Here is a 23849-nt window from a genome sequence, read left to right as displayed (position 1 = left end):
TGATGGATATTTTCTGTGGATTTTATGCCGTTGTTCTTGCTGTTTAGATTTTCAATTATAAAACACAAAGGTGATTTTTTCTTTTTTTTCCCTTTTCATTGAAATTGATGAAAGTTTTCAACCTATGATTTGTTTTGGGAATGGCAATATTTTATACCAAAGGTTTGTGTGTATTATAGTATAGATTCTGTGATATTTTACAATTATGTCTTCTGTTGTTCATATTACAGTAGTGAATTTATTGGTAAACTAGTGACCATTGATAAACATTTTTTTTCCTTTTCCTTAGATGGTATTTTTAGTTTGCATTTTTAATTTTTGTAGGTTTCCTTCTTTTTAAGATTAAGCATTGTTTTGTTATAAAAAATATTTTAAAAAAAATAAATTTACTAAAATTTTGCCAATTTTTCCTAAGAGCGGGAATCAATACAGTAGAAGAGATTGGCCAATGGAAACCACTTCCTTAAAATCCTGCCCATGGAATGGAAAGGGTTTGACATTGTACAGCACTTGCTTTATTTTATTTATTAGATTTGTATGTCGTCTATCTTGTTTCTTGGCATGGGTAGGAGTGCAACGAACAGCTTAAGGTGGAAAAAAACCCATAGTTTTTGAAAGTTAAATAACCCGCACTGTATTTAACTTCAACAAAGCTGCAGAAAAAGCGATTCCCGCTATCGCCGAATACCTTCCCCAAAGGCTCTATTGTGTACCTTTTAAAGAGCAGGGGCTTGAAACAATACACTGAATCTGTCCGACACAAACACTCGCTTAAATCAAAATTTCCCTCTCAACTCCACCACCGCCTCTTCTCTAAAAGTGACTCCGCTATTGCGGATTGGATCCCGCAGCTCAAACGTCTCTTCCCATGTGCCCATTAAATTGGTATGTGATTTGGTATTATGCTGATACCGAGATGTCCTTTAAATGGGTGCAAAACTCGCCTTTTTATCAGAAGCATAAGATTTGTAGGATACATAAACTACTTAAGTCGCTTTTGTCCCCTTTCTTTATAACGGAAATCCAATGCAAAATCCAAGGTTATCCAGCTATTAAGTAGTCGGGTTGATCAAGACAGCAGGAAGGAAGAAAAGAAAGGCTCTTCGTATCTCTAAACGAGCTCATTAAATATAGTTTTAAATAATTTGAAACGCGTATTGTGCTTGTATGGTATTATCGCCCCGCCAATAAAAATCCACCAAAAACAGGTGAAATTGCAGATTAATTTTAAAAATTGCACCTTAACACGTGCAGAAATCTAAAAACCATTTTAAAAAAAAACCCTAGACTTTAATACGAAGACTGTGACAAAGACGGATGCCTTTAGATTTTTCTAAAAAAAAAAAAAACCCGAATTTTTTCTTAAAACGTCGCAAATTGGGGCATGTCGTCACTTAGAATTTGTAGGGTGAATCTGACGGGCTGTATTGAAATTGGAATTAGCAATACGGTGGCACGCTTAAAAATAAATAATAATTGATTCACATCAAGCAAGACCTCAAAAGGTAATAAATCGGGCTACAATATAACCTCGGACATACGAGATTACAAAACATTTCTTCATTTTCTAGCTCTGCGATTTTGGTATAGCACTATATTTTCTTTCAAAAGGCCTGTTCCGGGTTACAGGTCACGTGACGCCACCTTGACCGGTCCACAAGAGGGCGCACACAACGGGGCGCTTCCTGACGGTCTAGGAATAAAAATGGCCAGTCATCGCGCGCTTTCCGCCTCTCATTCAAAATCGGCGGCGACCACGGCCAATCAGAGATAAGATGAGCCCTTTCGTCCTACGATCGACGTTCCTAGTAGCCATTAGCGAACAGATGGGCCTGGCGGCCGTGGGCGTGAACAAAGCCAGAGTCGGCTAGTGATGGCGGAACGAGGCGGAGGCGGCGGCGGCGGAGGAGGTGGTGGTAGCGGCGGCGTTGGTCCTGGCGGCGGCGAAGGTTCCGCTGCTGGTGCAGCGGAACGGTACAACAATGAAATAAGGTAAGGAGAAATCTCCCGCTGGAATCACTTCGCGCAGAACACCGGGAAGGTGGGAGGAACAAGCGGTCACCGGCAGCACGAGGCCTTTTAAGAGCGCGCGCCTGCGCGCGCCTGCGCACACGACGCGCCGAAACCTCGAGCGTTCTTCGGCTTCACTGTTTCCTCAGTGGTTCATTCGCCCCCCCCCCGCCCTCCCTCTCTTTCGGCGCGAGGCGGAAGCGGCCGTTCAGCTTCCCCCCCCCTCCCCGCCCCTCTTCAGTCTTCACTTCAGCTCCGGTGAGGATTTGCTCTACGTTTGCTCTCCCGGGAGGGACCCCCTCGTTCTTTTCCCGACGCTCCCGAAAGTGTGCCGTTTGGGTGTGGGCTTTTTTTTTGTTTGTTTGTTTGTTTCTAACGGCTATCAGGTGTCTTCGAGGAAGAGAAAACGCTGCGGGGACGGAGCGTTTGGTGCTCTCCTCAGGGCTGGATTCCCGGGGTGGGGGTGGGGTGTGTGTGTTGCTTCTGGGCGCGAGAACCTCGTCAAGCAAGCGGGGGGGGGCGGCGCCGTGGGGAGCGGGGGGGGGGAAGAGAGAGTTCTCGCCCTCTCTGGTTGAACCCCGAAGCCTGGCACGTGGCTTCGGCATTAGGCATTTAGGTGGTGGGCTCAGCCCAGAAGTCTGAGGTAATGCCGGACGCCAAACTTTCCCCAAGTCTTTGGAGCCGCAGACTGACTGGATCCGGGGTCATTCAGCAGGAGGCAGCGAGACGTTGGTATGGATACAGGAAGACTGCACAGATGGCGATTATAAGATGGTCAGGGGTCGTCTGTGTCGAACTATGGTAGTATATATATATTATATATGTGTGTGTATACACATAAATACACATAAAGGCCTACGAAAAGAATTTTATATATATATATATATATATATATATATATATATATATATATATATATATATATATATACATACACACACACACACACACACACATACATACACACACGAGTTCCAGGTATATTAGTAAAATGTATATGTATAGGCATCTATATGTCTATATATATATGTATTTCTCTTTAGCCAGGTTCTTCCTACGTAAACCAAGATTTTTATGCAGCCCTAGTTCAGTGAAATCACAATCCACTAGTTTCTAGGCTTTTTTTTCCCCACAGCCAGCAAACACTCTGCTGCCTATTGGGAGACTATATATATATCAAGTAGCTATAGCACGTTTTCCCCATTTGTAAATGAGATCTTGGGTAAGGGTGTTTGTCGATCATGCTGGGGAAAGCTGCAGCTTCTCCACATAACACCAAATCGTGTTACCCAGTTATAGGGTAGTCTGATAAGGTAATGCAACCGGGATTTCCATTAGAAAATATTACTAAATCTCCCTTTATTAGAATGAATGTATTGTTTCTGTTAGAAAATATTTAATCATCCATATAGTAAATGTTCTTCCGAAAAGAGTATGGTATATTATGAAACTAACCATGAAGATATTTGAGTGCGGTTATTATTGGATTGTAATAAAGCCCTTTGCATTTTTTAAGATGCAATTGAGGGGGCTCAACATGTAGGACTAACATGTAGGACTATAATCATAGGGTTATGATTAGTGTACCCTGCAAAAAAGGCTATCCAGAGTTTACCAGGATACTTTTATGATAAGAGAATTGTCCCTCTTCCAAAAAAAAATCACCCATAATTTTGTTAAAATTATAGTTAAATCTTAACTCCTAGGATGTCTTTCCTACAATGCTGATGAGTCTGGGTTTTTTTCTAGTGAATAGCATTTGTCAGTTCAACAAATCATGTGACTTATAACAGCCATTTTGGCCACTATTCCAAAAATCTTTGTGAGTGACAAGTGAACAGTTACCATTTTAAATAGTGTCCATGGAGATTTAATCATGATGGAGAGCACTGAAAACAGTGCATCATGGTGGTAAAATGAAAAAGAGTGGAAACAAATATAGCTGGAATTGTCCCTTTTATGGTTACTCTAGCCTCTAAAACTTTGTAGGTGGAAGTGTTCAGATATTTACTTATTCAATTTATGGTCATCACCAGTCTGCGTCTGGTGGCTAGAAATCAGTTTATATCAAAGTAACCCAACATTTTGAATCTGGACAACAAGATAACTGTGGTTAAGATGTTACACAACAGCAAATAAGTAAAAAGTAAACTTTTTAAGTAAAAAGTTTGCCCAAGCCTTTAGTTTAAAAACTTATTCTCAAAATAACCTGGTATAAAGTCTTACATGAATGCAGCCTTAGATTTTATGGTAGCAGACTGCAATTACCCAGGTTTATATATAGTATTTGGAATTAGTAAACAATAGTGTTCTTACAGGTAATTCTCAACTTACTGTTTGGAGCAGAATTTCCATTGTAGTTTGTTGCAGTTGTGAGTCAAGTTGGATCCAATTTTATGACAATTTTTACAGGGTCATTAAGCAAATCCCCACAATTAAACAAATCCAGGTTTTCCCAATGGTTGGGGGTTTTCCCCCCAGAAATCGGCAAAAAAAGTAAAAATTGCAACCGCATGGCTGCAAGACACTATCCAGTTGTAAATGCAAGCTGATTGCCTCATGATCACATGACCATGGGGTGCTGAGACAGTCATACATGCAGGTCATAAAAGCGAGTAAGTCACTTTTTCAAGGACATAACTTAGAACAGTTGTTAAATGAATAGTTGTAAGTCAAGGACTACCTGTATTAAACATCAGAAATTAGGGGAAAAAAACTAGACTATGCTGTGGTAGATTTGGCCCAAATCTTGTTCATTATTACAATAACTATAGCATGCAATATTGTATCCAATAATTAAAAGCCTTCAATATAAGATACGGTTAGCTTACACTGTTTGCCTTAATGCCAGAATTTGAGCAGTGGTTATGTCCAGTGAACAGTGTAGATTTTGGTGGAGAAAGGTAACGGAGGGTTTTATTTTGTGAAAGCGCTGTATTCTTTGGGATTACATTGTCCCTTCTGAGTCTGAAGACGTTTTTCTAAATGCCTACTATGAACTAAACTGAAAATATGTGTAAACATAGGAAAGAATAAGGTACATGTTCTGTTGAATCTGTCATGTTGTCGTGTCATTTGTCCATCTGTTTCGCCCCCCCACCACACACCCCCACCCGCATGATTGATTTAGAGGAAGTTGCAGAACACACTTGCTTCACTGGTCATCTCCAATTTGTATAAAATTGGTAGTCATGAGAGAATTTACTTTTCCATTCTGTATCTGCATGACAAACAGGAAAAATCTAACTTTTTGTACAAGTTTTGGTTAGGGAGTTAAACTTATCTTTTCAAAGAGTTCATGTCATTTAATGTTTGTCTTTTATGATTGTAGATGCGTTTACTCTTTGGAAGAGCTAACCCAATCAGATTTCAAGGTGGTTATATTTATTGTAAGCAAATTGTACTTATCTATAAGCAAATAATTAAATACTTCATAAGGAGATCTAATGAGACATGTGGATGACAGATGGAAAGGTTAGATCAGCATTGCTGATATTTTTAAAATGCCACAAACCAGATATTGCGCTGTTTCCCATTTTTATTTTCTATTTCTAGCTATAATTTTTGGGCTTGAAGTTTAAATGGATAGAGGCTATTACATTGGCTTCACCAATGTTAAAAGCATAATAAAATGTTTACATGTTCATCTTTCATATCAAATTATGAATTTACTATTAATTACATTCTTAAGCATATGAATTTGGACAAATTCAAAATGAGAAGGCATTAAATATGTCTTTGTTGTTTACTACCTTATAACCTTTGCTTTCAATTTTGAACACACAGACACATTTACTAAAGTATCTTTATAGAATGCTAGGTTGCATAGTGGGTTTAGTATAGTGTACTCAAATTCTGCTCTACTAACAAGTGAAAATAATGTAGATATTCTCATGCAGCCATGTTTTGCACATCCATTCATGTTACGATATTGTTGGGTGTCTTGGTACTATGAGAATTGATTTCGAAATCATAGATATCTGTAGGAAGGGTGTGAGATTGTTATCTCATGTCTGAGATACTTTGGTACTAGGAGGGAAACTTGCATTGTGTCTTTTCATTCTAAGTAATTCCTGCTAACTACTGGTTCATAGTAATTTAAAAGGTGAAAACAAAGCCTCCCCAAAAGTTTGGTGTCTCAGTATTATTTTTGAGAATTTCTGTGAGTTTATTTCATTACATGCATAACAGCAATGCTTTTGATGATAAGCAAGTTTTTGTTCTTTTGGTTTTGCTGACAGAATGGCTCAACAACAAGCACTGAGATTTCGTGGTCCGGCTCCTCCGCCAAACACTGTTATGAGAGGCCCACCACCTCTTATGCGTCCTCCACCACCTTTTGGTATGATGAGAGGCCCACCTCCACCACCTCGACCTCCTTTTGGACGTCCTCCATTTGATCCAAATATGCCTCCGATGCCACCACCTGGAGGAATTCCTCCTCCTATGGGACCTCCACATTTACAGGTAAAAGGTTTATGGGTTTTATTGCTCAATTCTTTGTAATGTGTAATTATTCTGTCTGCTGAAAAGTCATTGTAATATATTTCCAATGAAAAGCTTTTCTGAACTGCACACTTTGTTCTTACTGAGTTCCAATTTTGTCCTGCTATTCATGGATAGGTTACAAGACTTCAAGTTGATCACTGTTGAAACAGGAAACATAAGATGTTGGCTGTTCCCACCTTTTTTTTAATTTCAGCTTGCTACCTGACAAAGAAAATTAACATGGCAGTGATAGACTTTTCCTCTTCCAAAGGCTTCCCGCATCACCCTGTGCTCTGCTTCCTGCCCCTTTGCATACCCACAGCCCTTGGGCTACTTCCCCCTCAACACTGGTTCCCTACTGGTCTTACCCCTGCACTGGGTCCCTGCAGGTTTGGACTTCCTCCCCATGACCCACCGCGCACACATCTTTTGAAGATCTCTGGAGGTCTGGACTTCATATTAAGGAAGGAGGGCTGGCCACTTCATCTGTCAGTATGCCTGGGTTGTCTATCCACATGCTGGAAGCAGTCCCATTTCAATATGGCCACAATTCCTTGTGGCAGTGATGAAATTGCGGCTGCTTCCAGGGTGCAGTTGCACAGCCCAGCAATGAAACAGTCCTCTGGAGCTTTTCACAGTACTGCACAGACCATGTTAAGGACCCAGGAAGCATCGCTTTGTTACTGGGCCATATGGGCACAACCCCAGGAGTGGCAGCCATTTTCTGAGCAAATACACTTCCATGCAGCTGCTTGGAAAATGACAGTTGCTTTCAGGTTTGCACCATGTGATCCAGCAATCAAGCAGCTTACTATGCTTCCCTAATCCAAGCTTTGGAGATCTTTAAAAGATAAGTGAGGAAATGGTTGGACCTGGGAAGAAGTGGGAGTGGAAAGAAGGACCAATGCCTGTGTGACCTAATGGAAGGGATAATTGGGAGGGTGGGCTGTAGCATCCCTCTGGTCGGTCCTAAGGGTGAATAACCATGGGTGCTATGGTGATCATAATTTCAGCACTAGCTCATAAGTAACCTTTGAGGAGGTCCACCATAACGTCAAATGGTGGTTAAGCAACTAGTCGTAAGTCAAGGACTATCTGTACCAACTAGGTACATCTTCATTCAGGAGTGTGCTTTTAAGGCCTGTCACCTGAACCTTTGCTTTAATTTTCGATTCATTCTTATTGGTTTATCAACTGTTTGGTTTTAATGAAATGTTCTTTTCCATATCTGCTAGAGGTATAGGAGGCCCATTTTCCAGGCAGACTGGTCTCTCTCAATTGCTTAATTGTTCCCTCTGAACTTTTACAGTGTTTATTATTGTATGATATCAGTGAGCTTAGTCAGTGCCAGAGAATTTACAATATAATTTTGGGGTAATTAAGATGTGCACAAAGTAACTGGATTATATGAAAATAATTTTCTAAAAAAAGTTTAAAGATTATATCAAGATCTTGCACAGTTATGGGATTTCTTTCATGGAGAGGCTTGCCAGACATCCACATTGGTTTGATGTAATGAAGGTCTTACACATTTCCCAGACTTTTTAGTTCTATGTCTTAGCAGAATGTTAAATTGGGACGATTTACTTTTTTCTTGAGGTTAATGCTCTTCAAATTTTATTCATTTGTGCAATTTATCTACCACCTCAATCTTGACAGTCTCTTAGTTTACAAATATATTCAAATCTGAATAAAGCAAAACTACATTTTAAAATATTTATTCTCTGGACTTTAACCGGTCTCCTGGGGATTTTTAAGTCCAAGGTGGTTCAGGAGTTCATGGCCTCTATGTCAATTATTGACTTGCACCAAGTAAATGAGGGCCTGATGCATGGGGCATGCTAGATTTGGTTTTGGTTTTGTAACATGGTCTAATTTTGGAGAGTATTGCCATCAGTCTGTTGCTATGAACAGTTCACTCTCTGATTGCCCTCTGGTTTGGCAGTGTCACTCCCTCCAACAACCTCCCTCAGGAGACTAAAGGATCTTGTTCAGTTCCAATGGGGCATCAGGATTTCCTCTGAGAATCTGGTAGGCAACTTAGCTGATGACTGGGTGGGCGCTGAGGTAGGTGATGAGACTATAGATTGGATTGGTCCAATGAGGCTTCTTTCTGTGTGCAGATCCAGAGGTGCACCTTGGTTTTCTGAGTTTCTCAGGGAAATGAAGCACCAGAAGGAATGTTTAGAGCGCTCTTGCAGAAGACAAACAATAAATCTGTCTGAACGCAGATAACAGCCCACATTTTGGCTTACGGTATTTTGTGATGATAAGGGCTGGAAAATGCTGTTATTTGTTCACCCTTTTTGCATCTGGCAGTAACCACCTTGCAGTTCTGGTTAGGATAACCTATTGCCTCCTGGGAAGCTATGGGTCCTAGGAATATCCATAGGGCCACAGTGAATAACATTCATGCTATCTGACCAGTTGTTCAGAGTTAGACTCTGACTGGGAAGATCCCAATTGAGTTGCCAGTCTTGCAATATCATCCTGGTTGGAGTTTTATTCTGTGAATAGCTTGCCTTGAGATCCTGAATAAAAGGCAAGATATACATCAAAGTAGGAAGACTTTATGAAAAATTGCCTCATGATCTGGTACTGTAGTCTTAAATATAGTAGTAAGATTAATTCTGCTGCTTTCAGCATTCAATTCTAATGAATTTAACAAATTTCACACATTGAATTGCTATGCTTTGTGTTTATTGTTAATATAACTATAACAGTTGTGATAGTTATATAACAATTGTGCTTGTTATTGGAACTATATTGGGCAAGGTCTGCTTTCCTGTAATATGAAATGCATTTTTCTGTTCTGTGCTACTTTTTCCTCTTCCATGATAACCTTGTTTCTTTTACATGAACAAGCATATTTAACATTTCTGTAGGAAATAACATTTCTGGATTAAGAGTGTTTGATGTATTACTATTATTTCTATTTGTAGAGACCACCTTTTATGCCTCCTCCTATGCCACCCCCTCCTGGTATGATGTTTCCTCCAGGGATGCCACCTGTGTCTGCTCCTGGAACACCAACTATGCCACCTAATGAAGAGATATGGGTAGAAAACAAAACTCCAGATGGAAAGGTCAGAGTTATATCTATTAATAATTACAACAGTAATTGTTACGTCAGCAAATGAAATGGAAAAAAATATTTTTGCATAGCCTAAACAATTCCAATCAGTGCATTCTGTTTTATATTCTAAATGTTTGAGAACAGTCATAACTGAAAATCACTCTTTGTTGCTCAAAGATGTTGATTGGCATGGATAATCAATTTTATTAAAATTGGCTGATTGGCATCTTTATTTTAAATCACATTTTAAATTCTCATAAGAAACTATGGAAAGAGAAGTTAAAAAGATTTATTTTATTTTTTATTATTCAATTTATTTGTTATCCATTTTAACCATTGGCCCACTCTGGGTACAACATAAAACATAATATGTAGTCTGTGTGTGTGTGTGTAATGTAAATAAAACAAAACAAAAACAATGAAAATATGGTAATATGATTTAAAAGATGGACAAGTAGGGAGAATGCACAGGATGGCAAGACTTGGTCTGCTATTAATAACCAATGGTATTCCCCCATAGGATCCCCAACCAGCAGAGCCACATTTTCAGACTCTTACAGAAAGACAGGAGGGTGTAAAATAGACCTCATCCTGGGGGTGAGTGGTGGGGTGGGTAGATGTTATGTGCTGCCTATACGAACCACCATAATTTTAGCTTGAAGCTAAATTAAAAATTATAATGGCTAGATAGTAGAGGTTGAATGGAAAATTATTTGGAATAACAAAGATGTAATTTTCTCCTAGGTTTATTATTACAATGCACGGACACGTGAGTCAGCGTGGACTAAACCTGATGGAGTGAAAGTTATTCAACAGTCTGAATTAACCCCAATTTTAGCTGCTCAAGCTCAGGCCCAGGCACAGGCACAGGCACAGGCACAGGCACAGGCACAGGCACAGGCTGTAGGTGCGTCAACACCAACTACTAGTAGTCCTGCATCAGCAGTATCTCCTTCTACATCATCGAGTAGCTTGTCTTCTACTACATCTACCACTACAACAGCAACTTCGGTTTCACAAACAGTTTCCAGTGAGTAAAATTTGCAAAATGAAACAAAATAGAGGACAGGGGAAGCTTATAAACATGGGAAATAATTTATTATATAATTTGTTTTATCAATATAATTTTGTAGGTCTTCATGTATATTCCTTTGGTACACATAGGATTATCATTTATGTTGTTAATCAGTTAAGTGGAACATTGTTTAGTATATCTGCATGGATGTAAACAATCTAGCTTTCTTGAGGGGGTACCTTTGTAAACGAGTTAGGTTATTTAAGTTGTACACCTGTCCTATGTGCATATTGTTGCACCTCCACAGTTTCTATGGTCATCTGTATCACATTTAAAATAACCTTATTCTTTTAACAGGAAAAAACCCTCTTTAAAAAAGGAAATGTAAATTTTTTCAACTTTGTTTACTTTTTTGATACAGATACTAAATCTGAGGTAATACAAGTAATAAAATTTTCACGTGCCTTGCTGGCTTAAACATGCAATTGGTGAAATTCTGTCTCAAAGTAGAATTCTACAACAATTTCCCTGTTTGCCTATTACAGCTAATGTCATTAGTAGGGAAATGTGTGACAATAATCTCTAGGCTTGCACTGTGCTTTGAATCTGATCTTCAGAAACCACTACAATATGTGAATGTAGCACTGATTTGCAACACCTTGTAAACATCTGGGTATGCTCCTAGGAAAAGCACAACTGCTTTAAGGTGTTGAAAACAGCACTATATTTGTACTTCTGTATGCTCTGAGGCACATTTTGAAACACCGTACCTTTCAATTCCTTAACTGAATTGCTAATGGAACGTACACTTTTGCTTAAGAAAGGAAAAAACCTGCATGCTTAGGTCTTCATATTTCAGAAATAGATATTTGACTTCTGTTGGCCTTTCTTATTAAGGGATAAGCTGGTGATAGTCCTAATCTGTTAAACTATATGTATGTATACATATCCAGTTGGAAAGTGTAAGAACAATAACAATGCTTAATAATATAAAAGCACATCATTATCTGTCCCAAAATAACCATAGCTAATTATTTCCAAAGCGCTGCTTTAGCTTACAAAATAGAGAACAGCAAAATTCTTGATCCTTCCATATGTTTATCCCCCTATGGCTCTTCAAAAGTATTTCTTTCCTCTTTCTCTTCCTTTTCCTTCTCCTGAGTTTGATGACTCTGCAGCACTCCAAACTCACGGCAGTTCAAGGAAGAATGGTTTGAGCTTGTGAGAAGTGCTGTATATTGTAGTATATTAACCATATTCAGTTTATATCATAAATGCCTAATTGATCTTGTAGTGTGATGACTATATGGCAGTGATTCATAAGAAATTTAACATATTAAGTTTCTACGATGTCTAAATATATGTTTGAATGTGAAGTGATTAAGTGTGGTTTTGTCTTTGTACATGTGTATATATACATAAACACAACTTTCCAGAGTTCATTCCTACTTGCCATCTGTAAATCAAGGAGGAGACAGGAAAAAACCACTAGAGTTCAGTTTGTATATATATTTATTTAGTATACCGTACTTTTCGGAGTATAAAACACACTTTCTCTCCCCCCCCCAAAAGAGGGTGGAAATGTTGGTGTGTCTTATACACTGAATACAGCCATTTTTGGCCTTCCGAAATCCCACTCCACGCGTCCTGTTTTCACGTTTTTCGCAAAAACGGGAGGCGCAGAGGGTTTGGAAGGCCTGCAGAGTGCTCCTGGGGGCCGGGAAGGGCAAAAACAGTTTTTTTCTTGTTTACCTTTTCGCAATCTTGGTGAGTCTTATAATCCAGTGCATTTTATAGTGTGAAAAATATGGTACTTTTATTTCCATCTGTCTTTAAAGTATAAATATTTGGCAGTACAGACAATTTGTAGAAAGTGGCAATTCTTATGCAACAATTGTTTATATTTGTGATTCTGGAAGCAATGAGAATATTATTAGGCTCTTCTATAAACTGTAGATTTATTTTTTTAAGACGGCAAAAATGCATATGATCTGCTAAAAAATTAAATACTTCAGTTTGGGGAGACATCGAACTTCTGAATTACTAAATGTGTGTTTCCTGTTTTATTCTTTTTAGATCCATATAAAAATAAGAACATATTGAGTAAATAACTCTTAAATTAATCCAAGTTGCTGGTTTTCCTGATTTCATTGTATGATCTATTTTATTTTCTTAAATGCAATACAGTATTGAAATATAATGTCAACCTATCCAATGTAGTATTAACTTTTAGTGCCAGCTGGAGGTGCTATAGGATTCTAAAATTTGTACTCTTTCATTTCAAGATTGAAAGATTGTACATTATACTCCTGTAGTGCTTTCCTTTTGGTTTGAAATGTTTTGATTTATATTTCATATTTTCAAATAGTCTAAGCAACAGGGAAATTATCAGCTTGGTATATATTTATATTATTACATCCACTTTTTAAGTGACTAGATGTTTTTCTATTTAGTCAAGTAAAATAACGTAAATATACATATAAACATATTTTGCCATTGCTATGAAGGTTTGTTAGGTAACTTATATAGAAAATGAGGTGAAATATAACCATTTGAAAAAAAAATCTCAGTATTAGTTATATTCAGAAGTATAGCTCACTTACGCTCTTGAGATGAATATGTGAATATAAGGTATCTTTTTAGAGTTACCCAGAATACTTATTTACTCTTTGAAACAGAAATGCCTTTGAAAGAATAGAGCAACTTGAGGATGTTAGTTCTAACTTTTAAACATGTTAAGCAAATTTTTACTAAAATGAAAAAGTGTGTAAATTCTTAAGCAGTCTCTTTGCAAATTGTTTATATATTTATAAATATACCCAGCTTTGCAAGGAAGTCTTAGTGGACCCTATAAAATATACAATTTGTATTATATGATTCAGGGTTTCAGATGTTTGTTTTCTTTATCAGCACCTACAACACAAGACCAGACCCCCAGCTCAGCTGTTTCAGTTGCCACACCTTCAGTCAGTGTTTCAACCTCTGCTCCTTCTGCTACACCTGTGCAGACTGTACCCCAGCCAGTCCCACAGACGCTGCCTCCTGCAGTTCCTCATGCAGTTCCTCAGCCAACAGCAGCAATACCTGCTTTTCCACCAGTAATGGTACCTCCATTTCGTGTTCCCCTTCCTGGCATGCCTATTCCACTTCCAGGTAAATTGGGAGACAATGACTGTCTTATTAGCCACATGTCCGTGTTGTCAATTTGTTTGCACTCATGTGTCCACTGTGTATGCAATTTGCCTGAATCCTCTTCATTTAAAATTTATTGTTAAAATTTGGACTTTTTAGATAGGCTATTTAAAGCACCCTTCCCCAGCTCTCAATATCTATTTTTATTAGAATGAAGCCACATTTTTTGCTTGAGCAGAATACATCTTATGTTTTAAAATGTATTTATTTCAACTAATATTTGGAAGAAATTCACCTTTTCTGTGATACTTAAGTTGCAATCCTTTAGAACTTAACTTATGAATAAGTGGTCTTAAATTTGATTTAAAAAATGCTTTTGGGTGGCCAATGCAGGATTGTGACATAAAAATGAGATATTGAAAATATTGCTATGGATAGAAGAAAATTTTCATGTTAAACAAAACTCTATTCAGAATTTTAAACTAATCACCTTAAAAGTTCATTATATTTCCAGAAATGAGTTTAAACTATACTTGGTAATAGCAGTATTTATTATTTGGAGAACAGAAGAACCTTTGAGCTCATATATTATCTGATCATAACTTTCAACAGCCTGAGTCATCATGACCAATAATGAAGGATGGTGAGAAGTGTAGTTCAGCATTGTGTACTAATTTAGGCCCTTTATGCATACACACATTTGATAAATATTAAGTTGATAAATTATAGAATTTTAGAACACTTTAAGCATTAAGAGTTATTTTGCTCACTAGTAATTATCAGGTAAAATGTATTATTAAAAACAAGGAGCACAATACATGACAGCATGTGTAGTCAGCTCCTATTCTATCCTTTTTACTCCTTTGTAAAGCTGTTCCTGAAATATGATTTGGCCAAGAAAGTTCATAATTATGGACAGATATTTAGATATGTACACACTACATATACTGAAGTGTCTATTAGATCATTAGCATTTTCAATTACATATTGGCCATTCAATATTTTTGTACTGATTTCCTTTATTGCAAATATAAATATAATCATAAATTAAAATACAAAATATAAACAGTAGATTAAAATAGTATAAAATAATTCATTCAGTTAAAAATTGAAAGAAAGAACAGGGAAATTAAAAGCCATTTATATAAGGCTTGGGAAAGAGATATAGACTTTAATTCTGCATCTCAAATTATAGCCATAAGTTCCTCACGGATTTCAGGGAAGATTGCTTTTCAGAGTAGAACATAATGTTATGTTAAATTTCACTTGATCGATCAATGTAAAGTTTTTAATCTCAAAATGAAATCAAGCGTCAGGTAGCTGTGCTTAAAAGGAGATGTGCAACTGATGTTAATGGGATTAAATCTTTTGTTAATAAACATGTTTATTTATTCAAATCCTGGTTTCTTCACTCCTTCCTTTACCTAATTATGGGTACAGACTAGAAAGCTATTGAGTAAGTGCATGCAAGCTACTAGCTGTGGCTACTGCATTTTGACAAGCCAAGATTGAAAAGTCCAATTATAAATTCATGTCCTGGCTTTTGAATCTAATGTAAAGACGTTGCTGCTTTTCTTGACTTTCTTACTCTTCTCAAGTAGTAACCTAATCATAGAAATATATTTGAAAATGGATGTAGCTCTTTTATGAATATTGCAACCATTCTCAATTGCCTGGAAGCACTTTTTAGAATAGATATATACAATGCCAGTTTCATACTTTGACACCATCAGTGTCATGCTGAGACATAAGGTCACATTTCAGAATGGTTGTTTGTGGTCTGTACTACTTGCCAAAATGTTTGAATTTGTAGTGGAAACTTGACTTCTTAATAACATACAAAGTGATGTTCTAGTAGCTATTTTGTAAAGTAGTATTCTCTAAAATATCAGCATGAATGATCATTTATCCTTAAGCTTGAAATGTTTCCAGAATATTCAGAATAGCAGTTTTGCAACTGAAGTTAATAGTTTTTAATTTCATTTGTTAAAATAATTTAAAATAAAAAAAGTCTTTGCACAGCTGTTCATGCCACTATGGTTCATTTTTTTCAATCTGTGTTACTTTGAAGTCCTGTCAGGTTAAAATTCTATTTCACTGAGGGAAAAAATACAGGGTTGGAACATTTTCGATATTGAAAAATGTTCTTGTATTTTGCTAAATAAAATCAATAATAAACAATTGAGAGATATCCCAGTTTAGACTTTTTGTAATCCTAAAAACTTCTTTGCTATTATAAGAACTGGAATCTTTATTGTTTAATCATAATTAAGGGAAATACATATTTGATCTGTTGAATAATTAAATAAACAATATTTTGCCCTTGAGTCAATGCAGATTCCTGGAGACTGCCTGGACTAGTTCCTGCAGTTTTCTTGGCAAGATTTTGCAAGTGGTTTGCTCTTGCCTCCTTAGGGCTGAGAGTCAGAGGGGCTAGCTAGTTGGCTTTGTGTCTAAGGTAGAATTAGAATTCACTATCTCCTGTTTCTAGCCTGGTGCCTTAATCACTACATCAGACTGTAATTACAACCGTGCAGATTTGAAAAACCAGTGTAGCATAGTTTATACTAGTATTTATAAATGTAACTGCTCTTCCTTTGAATATTTCTTGTAAAAGGTAGCTATAGATTTAATGAAAAGGGCTTGTTCTTAATAAAAGTGTATAGACCTTATTTTCAGAGTTGTTCAAACAATTTAGCATACACTCAAAACCTTTACAGTTTTGCTTTATACATAAGTAAAGGTTCTGCATCTTATTAAAAAAAAATATCCCCAAAATATCCCTTATTAGAAAAACTATGCCAAATCCCAAAAATATCCCAAATAACTGGGCTCTTTGTTTTTCTTTGGACATTTCGCTTCTCATCCAAGAAGCTTCATCTCTTTTTCAGTAAACTGAAGAAGCTTCTTGAATGAGAACCAAAACATCTTCAAGGTCCATTGCCTTTTGAAAAAGCATGACATAGAAGACTGAGAATCCCATATAGACAATTATAAAAAATAGTTAGCAGTTAATACAGGTTCTGGATCAATTTAATGATACCTTAACATTTTATGTTGGACACTTGTGGAGAAGCATTTAGTTTTATTTTTGTGTATGTGCTTGAACTGAAAATTTCTTGTTTATTAAATAATAGATGGGAGTGAAAATATGTGGAAAAAAAGATTCAGAAAGTCCCAATTTTTCATATTAAGTGTTAGGAGATATAATAACTATACCTCTGTTGCAGTTATATTCTTTAAATAATCTCTTGTGTGGAAACTCATTCTGTATATTATTTCCTCCCTTCTCTGTTCATTATTGGATGCCTAATATTATGTGATCTGCCAATCAGTTTTTTAAATATAAAACATTTACCAGCTTTGTTCCTTTCAACAAATAAACTTAATCAGATCTTTTCAGTTATCTTTACTACTCAGTAGTTCGCAGAAGCTCCCATATTTTAGGGAACTTATTTAAAATTTAGATGAGATATTTGAGGTGAAAAAAATTATGAGACAGAGCTAATGTAGGCTGCTAATGAGCCATCAACTCAGCTTTTCTCTTTCTTTATTTCGCCCTGTTTATCTTATCTCTTTTTATCTCAGTTTACTTCCTTGCCTTCAATCTGGTCTTTTCCCCGCCTTCTAAACTGATACTTCTTGACCTTCTAATCACATTTTGGCTTCTCACCACCAGTTTTCTGTTCTTGTTAAATATAAAACAGTCCAGTAAGCACTTATAACAGCCCTATTGAGCACAGTGGGACTTATTTCAAAGTAAACATGCAGAGAATTGATTTGTATAAGCTGTTCTTACCTAAGTACTTGATAAAATTATGTAAACAGAGCAGAATAAATATGATTTAGTCTCATAGCATTGCTTTGTAAGGGGGTAAAGAAGTGTGTCCTCATTGAATTTAAAGCCCCGGGTCATTGTTAGATTTTTTTTTTTAATAGAAAGGACTGGTGTCTTCCAATCTTGCTCATTATAAAGCAAGATTATTGTAAAACCAGTAATTTTCTGGCATGATTTTAAGAAAATACTATCACAAAACTGACTTTAAATCTTCCTACTTATTTCTTGTTGCCATTGGAAAAAAAAAATGGCATGCTAAATTTCTAGCAGAAAATTGATACTGCTCAGATTCCCAGTGGTAGCTGACATACAGTGGCAGCTTTCCAACATGCTTGCTTATCCATTTTACAGGTGTAGCAATGATGCAAATAGTCAGCTGCCCGTATGTAAAGACAGTCGCTACCACCAAGACCGGTAATTTTTTTAAAAACATCTTAGTCTGTTTTGTCTGTAAGTTGGCATGGTAGTGAATGTTGTTGTTTTACCTTTTATTTGCTTTTTCCCAAATAACTGAATATTTATCTTTATTTTCAAAATATACTTATAAGTACAGATTTCACATGTAGCCAGCAAGAAACTCTCCCAATTAACTTAAATTATTAGTTTAATTATTGTAGTATGGATTTTCTGCAAGTTAAAATTACTCATGTGAATCTCTTCCATGTCCATGTTTTGTTTTTCTTTTTCTTTATGGGGATACAGTGCTTGGTTTTCCCTCTCCTGCCATTTGTACAGTGACCAGATCTTGTTTGCATGTTAGTGTGTTTGTGTTTGTGTATCTATGTATATGTCTGATTTTAAACCAATATTATGAAGGTTGTTCTACATACCTATATTTCATTAAAAATAAATAAACATAAACATAGATTTATGTGGCACTAAGCCTGTTATTTTTGTTAACATATATACTTTATATTGATGTACTTAAAAGAAAAATTCTTAATTGGCAACACAGTTATAAACTATCACTATTTAACCCAACAGCTATCTAAAATTGTACTAAGTATTTCAAAACCTTTCTAAGTAAAGATCAGGTCTAGGAATAAAATACTGTAAAGTTAATCTTCAACAGAAATATTTTTCCTGTTAAAAATGACTATTAAAAGGCTATTTGTCAAAATTGGAATATTTCCAATGTTCAGGTTGAAAAGACATAGAAAAATAGCGATTCCTATAAATGGTTACTACCATTGGTAGCGAATGGAACTTATAAGTGTCTCTTCTTTTTCATGGTGCTTTCATATATAAAACTTTTAACTAGAAAAAAAAGCACTAAAAGTGATTATTTACTGATATTCACTGTGCAGTGGTTGACTTTTTACTACTTAGTTATGTTGAAAGTACTACTTTTCAAGGAGAGTAAATTATTTTTACTTAATGCTAAAAACTAATGTAAACATTAAAAAACTTTTTAAACATGAATGGTACAATTTCACATGGTATGTTGAATGCTGACTACAGTTTGTTAGAAGTTGGTTGTGAAATAAAGGAATGATAGTGATTAGAATTTGTGCTGGAAGCACACTTTACTATTTAGAAGAAATATATGAACTACTATTAGTAATGGCTTGGTTTTCAGTTGCTTTATATATTGAATTTAGGTTGGTGGTTTTAATTAATAGAGTTACTTTTCATCAGTATTTGCCTTTTTATTGCTCCTTCTTATGTAGGTGTCTTGCCAGGAATGGCTCCTCCTATTGTACCTATGATCCATCCTCAGGTTGCTATTGCCGCTTCACCTGCTGCATTGGCTGGAGCAACAGCAGTCTCTGAATGGACAGAGTACAAAACAGCAGACGGGAAAACATACTACTATAATAATAGGACCTTAGAATCAACATGGGAGAAGCCTCAAGAACTGAAAGAGAAAGGTACAATGTTTAGTTTTGGTTTGTATATACAATGTAAGTTGGTTCAGAAAATTAAGACAAATTGCAGTGAACTCTCAGTTTAATGGACACTGAGATAGATATCTATTAAAATCAAATGTACAATAAGTGGTTTCAAGATCAAAAATGCACTTGTAAAAAGAAAACCTATCAATAACCATCAGTTCAAGGAAGAGAAGGGGGCGGGTTTGCTGGTTTACAGTTATAATGATATTGGATGAGTGAGAAGTTTGAAGAAAATGTCTGATGCATCTTGGAAGACTCTGCCTTCTTTGTTGAATCACTATAAGCTTCACTGATGATTCAGTTTGTTAACACTTCCATTCTGTTCACAAATTAACAAAGCTATATATCACTTGATTTTATAATTTATTTTCAATTGGTCCACTCCATGTACATACGAAATTTCTTAAACACAATATTTGAGTAATTGTTCATTGCAGACAGTAATGTCTAGCATTTTCCTGTATTAGATCATATATTTTCTTGGCCTAATTTCAGATTTATTTATTTTTTTACTGCTAAGCATTTATCTCCCTCTTCCTTGAAATTCGGTTTTTGTCTCATAAATCCAAAACTTATTTACAAAACTGATAAAATCAACAGTTTGGTATAGTGGTTAATGTATTTGTACCTTTCTGCAAGAATTCACATAAGACACTGCCAAAAATATTGATGCCACTCACTATTTCTCAAAGCATCTCAATTTGGCATGAAAAAAAATTGTAACTGACACAAGGAAATGACACCTATTTTTCTTTATTCTGCAGTCTTTAGAGCAGACACTTTATTTTAGATGTATGACTTATGGCTGTAAATATTCACTGAGCTAGAAAACATAGTATGTCTTTTTGGGTAGTATAATGATTGCAGTAACTGAATGATTTGCGAAGGCGGAACTGAACAAAGCATTAATGTGCAGCGGGAAAGAGACAGCACAATTGAAGATTGTCTTCAATAAAGAATTTGGCCAATAATAATTACCGTAGAAGTGTTTATCTAGTTTGATGTTTTTATACATTGCAATGCTAATAAAAGAAAATATTTTTTCAGAATATTTGTTTTACCAATTAGAACAAGTAAATTCTATTTGTGTTTGTGTATTCCTTCCGTGCTTTTCCCAAGAAATGTATTGCTATACTGATTCTTCTCTGAGTGCTGTTTGGTGAATATATTTATTTTTCATCAGTAAATTTTCCTCAGAACTATATAGCAAATTTGTATGTATACATTTCTAATAGACAGTTTGGTCATTTCTATATATGTAATTGCTCATATCTGAATATTATTTTAATGTAACTTTGGTATTTACTGTCATTGCAAATAACCCATTATCTAGTACTTAAAACCATGTTTTTCCTGTGATTATCTTGAATTCTGTATTGATATTGTGCATGTAAAGGTCTAGCCAACTCCATTCATTATTTTAAAAATAATTCTTTAAAATATTAACTTTTTCATAATGTTAATTTGGAGTCAATCGATTAGTTGTAATGAATTTTTTTCAAGGATTGCTCTACTATATGCAAATGACAAATTGCCTCTGGTAAATATTGAGTATCTAATTTGCTTTGGACATTTTTAATTGTTTTGTATGGTTAATATATAGATGTTTTACTCTGAAGGCTGCTTTTTAGGATTTTCTCCTGTTCGCCAACATTTTCTTAGTCCTGTATTCCTCTTCATTTAAAAATAATAATTTTGTCTCATGATTTTGCTAATTCTGCCTCATGATTTTGGTATTTTTTTCTTTGTCTGTCTGTCGATCTAGCTATCTAGCTATTTAATATTCTTTTGCCTCTTGAGTATTTGAGAACTGTAGATCTATAATGATTTCCTGGGTTCTATTTCTTCTGTGCTTTCCTATAAGGAAATTTAAAATATTATGACTCATCATTAAAATAATCTGGTTTTAAAAGCTAATGTATCAGGTGTTTAACAGGGTAGGAAAACTCAAAAGAGTAAGAACAAGTTGCATTCAATGTAGATTGAAAATCGTGAAAGCAAACTACACAAGGCCATGAAAAAAGACCACAGGGAAAAAAAAACAATCATTACAATACTTGCAGCGTTCAGAACTGGAAAATGAGATTCTTCTAGGTAGTTATTATATCTTCCTGCAATGTAACTTCTGTTCTAAAGAATTCTTGCTCATTGAAAGTATAGTCTTCATTGCCTTTAACTTGGGGGTGGGATAAAGCTGATTTTGATAATTTTGCTCAGAAAATGAGCTTGAATGTATATTATTGGAAAGTAAAGGATGTACAGCAGATGGAAAGTAAATAAAGAAATTATACATTTTTCTTAGAAAAAGTAGAAGAAAAGATGAAAGATAGCATTAAAGAACCTGTTGAAGATCCTTTGCCTATGGAAACAGAAGAGGAAGAACCCAAAATTGAACCCATCAAGGAACTTATAAAGGAGGTAAAAGCTCTGATGTACATAAAGTCTAATTTGATATTTGTTTGTTCTTTTAATAACAAAGTGACATCAAAAGAAAGATAAACTAATACCACCTTGAAATAACTTATTGAACTTATTTGCCATTTAGATGGTTTCTAATGCTAACTGCATAGTTTTTATATTTTATCATCTTATTTAGAAGTATTGTTTAATATTATAGATTATATGAAGAAACAAAGAACAATGTTAAGATTTGTTCCAAAATATTGCAATTGCAGATATTGGGAGTATATTTTTTTATTACTTTATTAATTTTAAACACACACACACACACAAAAAGAAAAGATACAAGTAAAACAATACACAACATATACAACATTTAAACGTAATGACTTATTTCTTAAGATAAGTACATCGGTAAATTACGTTTCTCAATATTTATATCCACATCTCACCTTATATAACGATATTTTTTAAAGTTCTATTTTAACTCTAATATGTCTCGTTTGGTACACGAGTTGGTTCAAATCTTTTAGGATCATCTTTTATTTGGTTTTCCTTTTCTCCAGCCATTGATACCACTTTTGCCAAACCAGGTAGTATTCAGATTCTTCCTTTTCTTGGATTTCTTTAGTGAGTTTGTCCATCTCGGCACATTCCATTACTTTCGATATTATTTTATCTTGTGTTGGGATTTCTTCTGATTTCCAATTTTGTGCGAAGATGGTTCTCGCTGTGGTCAAAATATGTGTAATTAAATATATTGTTTCTTTTTCGTAGTTATTTGTGAATATACCTAATAAATATGCTTCCGGTCTTAGTGGTATTTTTTGTGCTGTTATTTTTCCAGTTGGGTTTTGATTTTATTCCAAAATTGTTTTGCTTTTGGGCATAACCACCACATGTGGTAGTATATCCCTTTTTGTTTTTTGCATTTCCAACAGAGTGGAGAAGCTGGGAAACATTTTTGAAATCCGTGCAGGGGGAAGATGCCATCTGTAGAACATCTTGTAGGCATTTTCTTTATATGGTACTGATAGTGGGAGTATATTTTAAAATACACATTCAGTACTTTATATATAGAAAACTTGCCAATTATATACTGCTCAAAAAAATAAAGGGAACACAAGCAGAAGACATCCGAGATCTGAATGAATGAAATAGCCTTATTAAATATTTTGTTCGTTACATACAGTAGTTTATACATTGCTCAAACAACTAAAGGGAACACAAAACTACTGTATGTAACGAACAAAGTATTTAATAAGGCTATTTCATTCATTCAGATCTTGGATGTCTTCTGCTTGTGTTCCCTTTATTTTTTTGAGCAGTGTATTTTGAAATGTACAAATAAAGTGAATATTGGAAGCACAGAATTTAAATTTTATGAAATTTAAGTCTTGGTAGGTTTATTGCTGAGATTTTAATAAAAAGTGGGTTGGTTTAAGTGGTTATCTAAATAGAATTTAGAAATTCCTGCAGATCATGTGAGAAGTCAGCCTTTACTGATTTTCCTCATCAGTTCTCATCACCATTTGATATGTTCTGAAATGTACCAAATGGTGATGAGAAGCACTCCAGCACTCTTCCCCAGCAGAGTGGTGAATTAGTGATGATTGGTCTCCTATCTGTAGAAACATGGGCACTAGATTGGAAACCTTCCAGATGTAGGGGAACTTGTTTCATTAAGAAAGAAGGCTTAGCTCTAACTCGTTATTTTCTAAAAATGTGTTTAATTTTTATTCAGTCTCAGTATAAATGAACTAATCTAATCTAATTTAGAATGGTTGTAATGTTTGTGAAAGCATTTTTGATCTTGCACATATATCAGATCTAATATTTTTGTTTGTGACTATTTACACTAGATCTTGCACAAGTTATGTTACATTTATGTAATCATTAGTATAGGAATATGAACTGAATCCTATGCAAGATACAGAGTTTGTATAGACACAAATGTATATGATAATGTTAAATGTTAGGACCTTAGAGATCTCT

General features: G+C 35.4%; 1 protein-coding gene across 15 annotated transcripts in view; it reads left to right on the top strand.

Annotated features, from left to right (window-relative positions):
- Nucleotides 1–1676: 1676 nt before the first annotated feature.
- Nucleotides 1677–23849, top strand: part of TCERG1 (transcription elongation regulator 1) — a 45226-nt gene continuing 23053 nt past the window's right edge. For 2 of the 15 annotated variants that reach the window (XR_015732553.1, XM_034405116.3), the window contains exons 1-8: nucleotides 1677–1992; nucleotides 6252–6477; nucleotides 9441–9584; nucleotides 10319–10604; nucleotides 13500–13742; nucleotides 17911–17973; nucleotides 19230–19430; nucleotides 21757–21872. Coding sequence is in view for 13 of the 15 variants with exons in the window: in XM_034405116.3 (XP_034261007.2) it covers nucleotides 1874–1992; nucleotides 6252–6477; nucleotides 9441–9584; nucleotides 10319–10604; nucleotides 13500–13742; nucleotides 17911–17973; nucleotides 19230–19430; nucleotides 21757–21872 (1398 nt within the window). In the remaining 2 variants the exon portion in view is untranslated. Of the gene's footprint in view, nucleotides 1993–2025; nucleotides 2269–2510; nucleotides 2812–5340; nucleotides 5400–6251; nucleotides 6478–9440; nucleotides 9585–10318; nucleotides 10605–13499; nucleotides 13743–17910; nucleotides 17974–19229; nucleotides 19431–21756; nucleotides 21873–23849 lie in introns of those variants that run through there. The other 13 variants (XR_015732554.1, XM_034405122.3, XM_034405131.3 and 10 more) reach the window with 12 other exon arrangements.

Source organism: Pantherophis guttatus, chromosome 2 (assembly GCF_059756535.1).
Source record: "Pantherophis guttatus breed Tessera chromosome 2, ASM5975653v1, whole genome shotgun sequence".
Classification (NCBI taxonomy): Eukaryota; Metazoa; Chordata; class Lepidosauria; order Squamata; family Colubridae; genus Pantherophis; species Pantherophis guttatus.
This window is presented reverse-complemented; position numbering and strand designations above follow the sequence as displayed.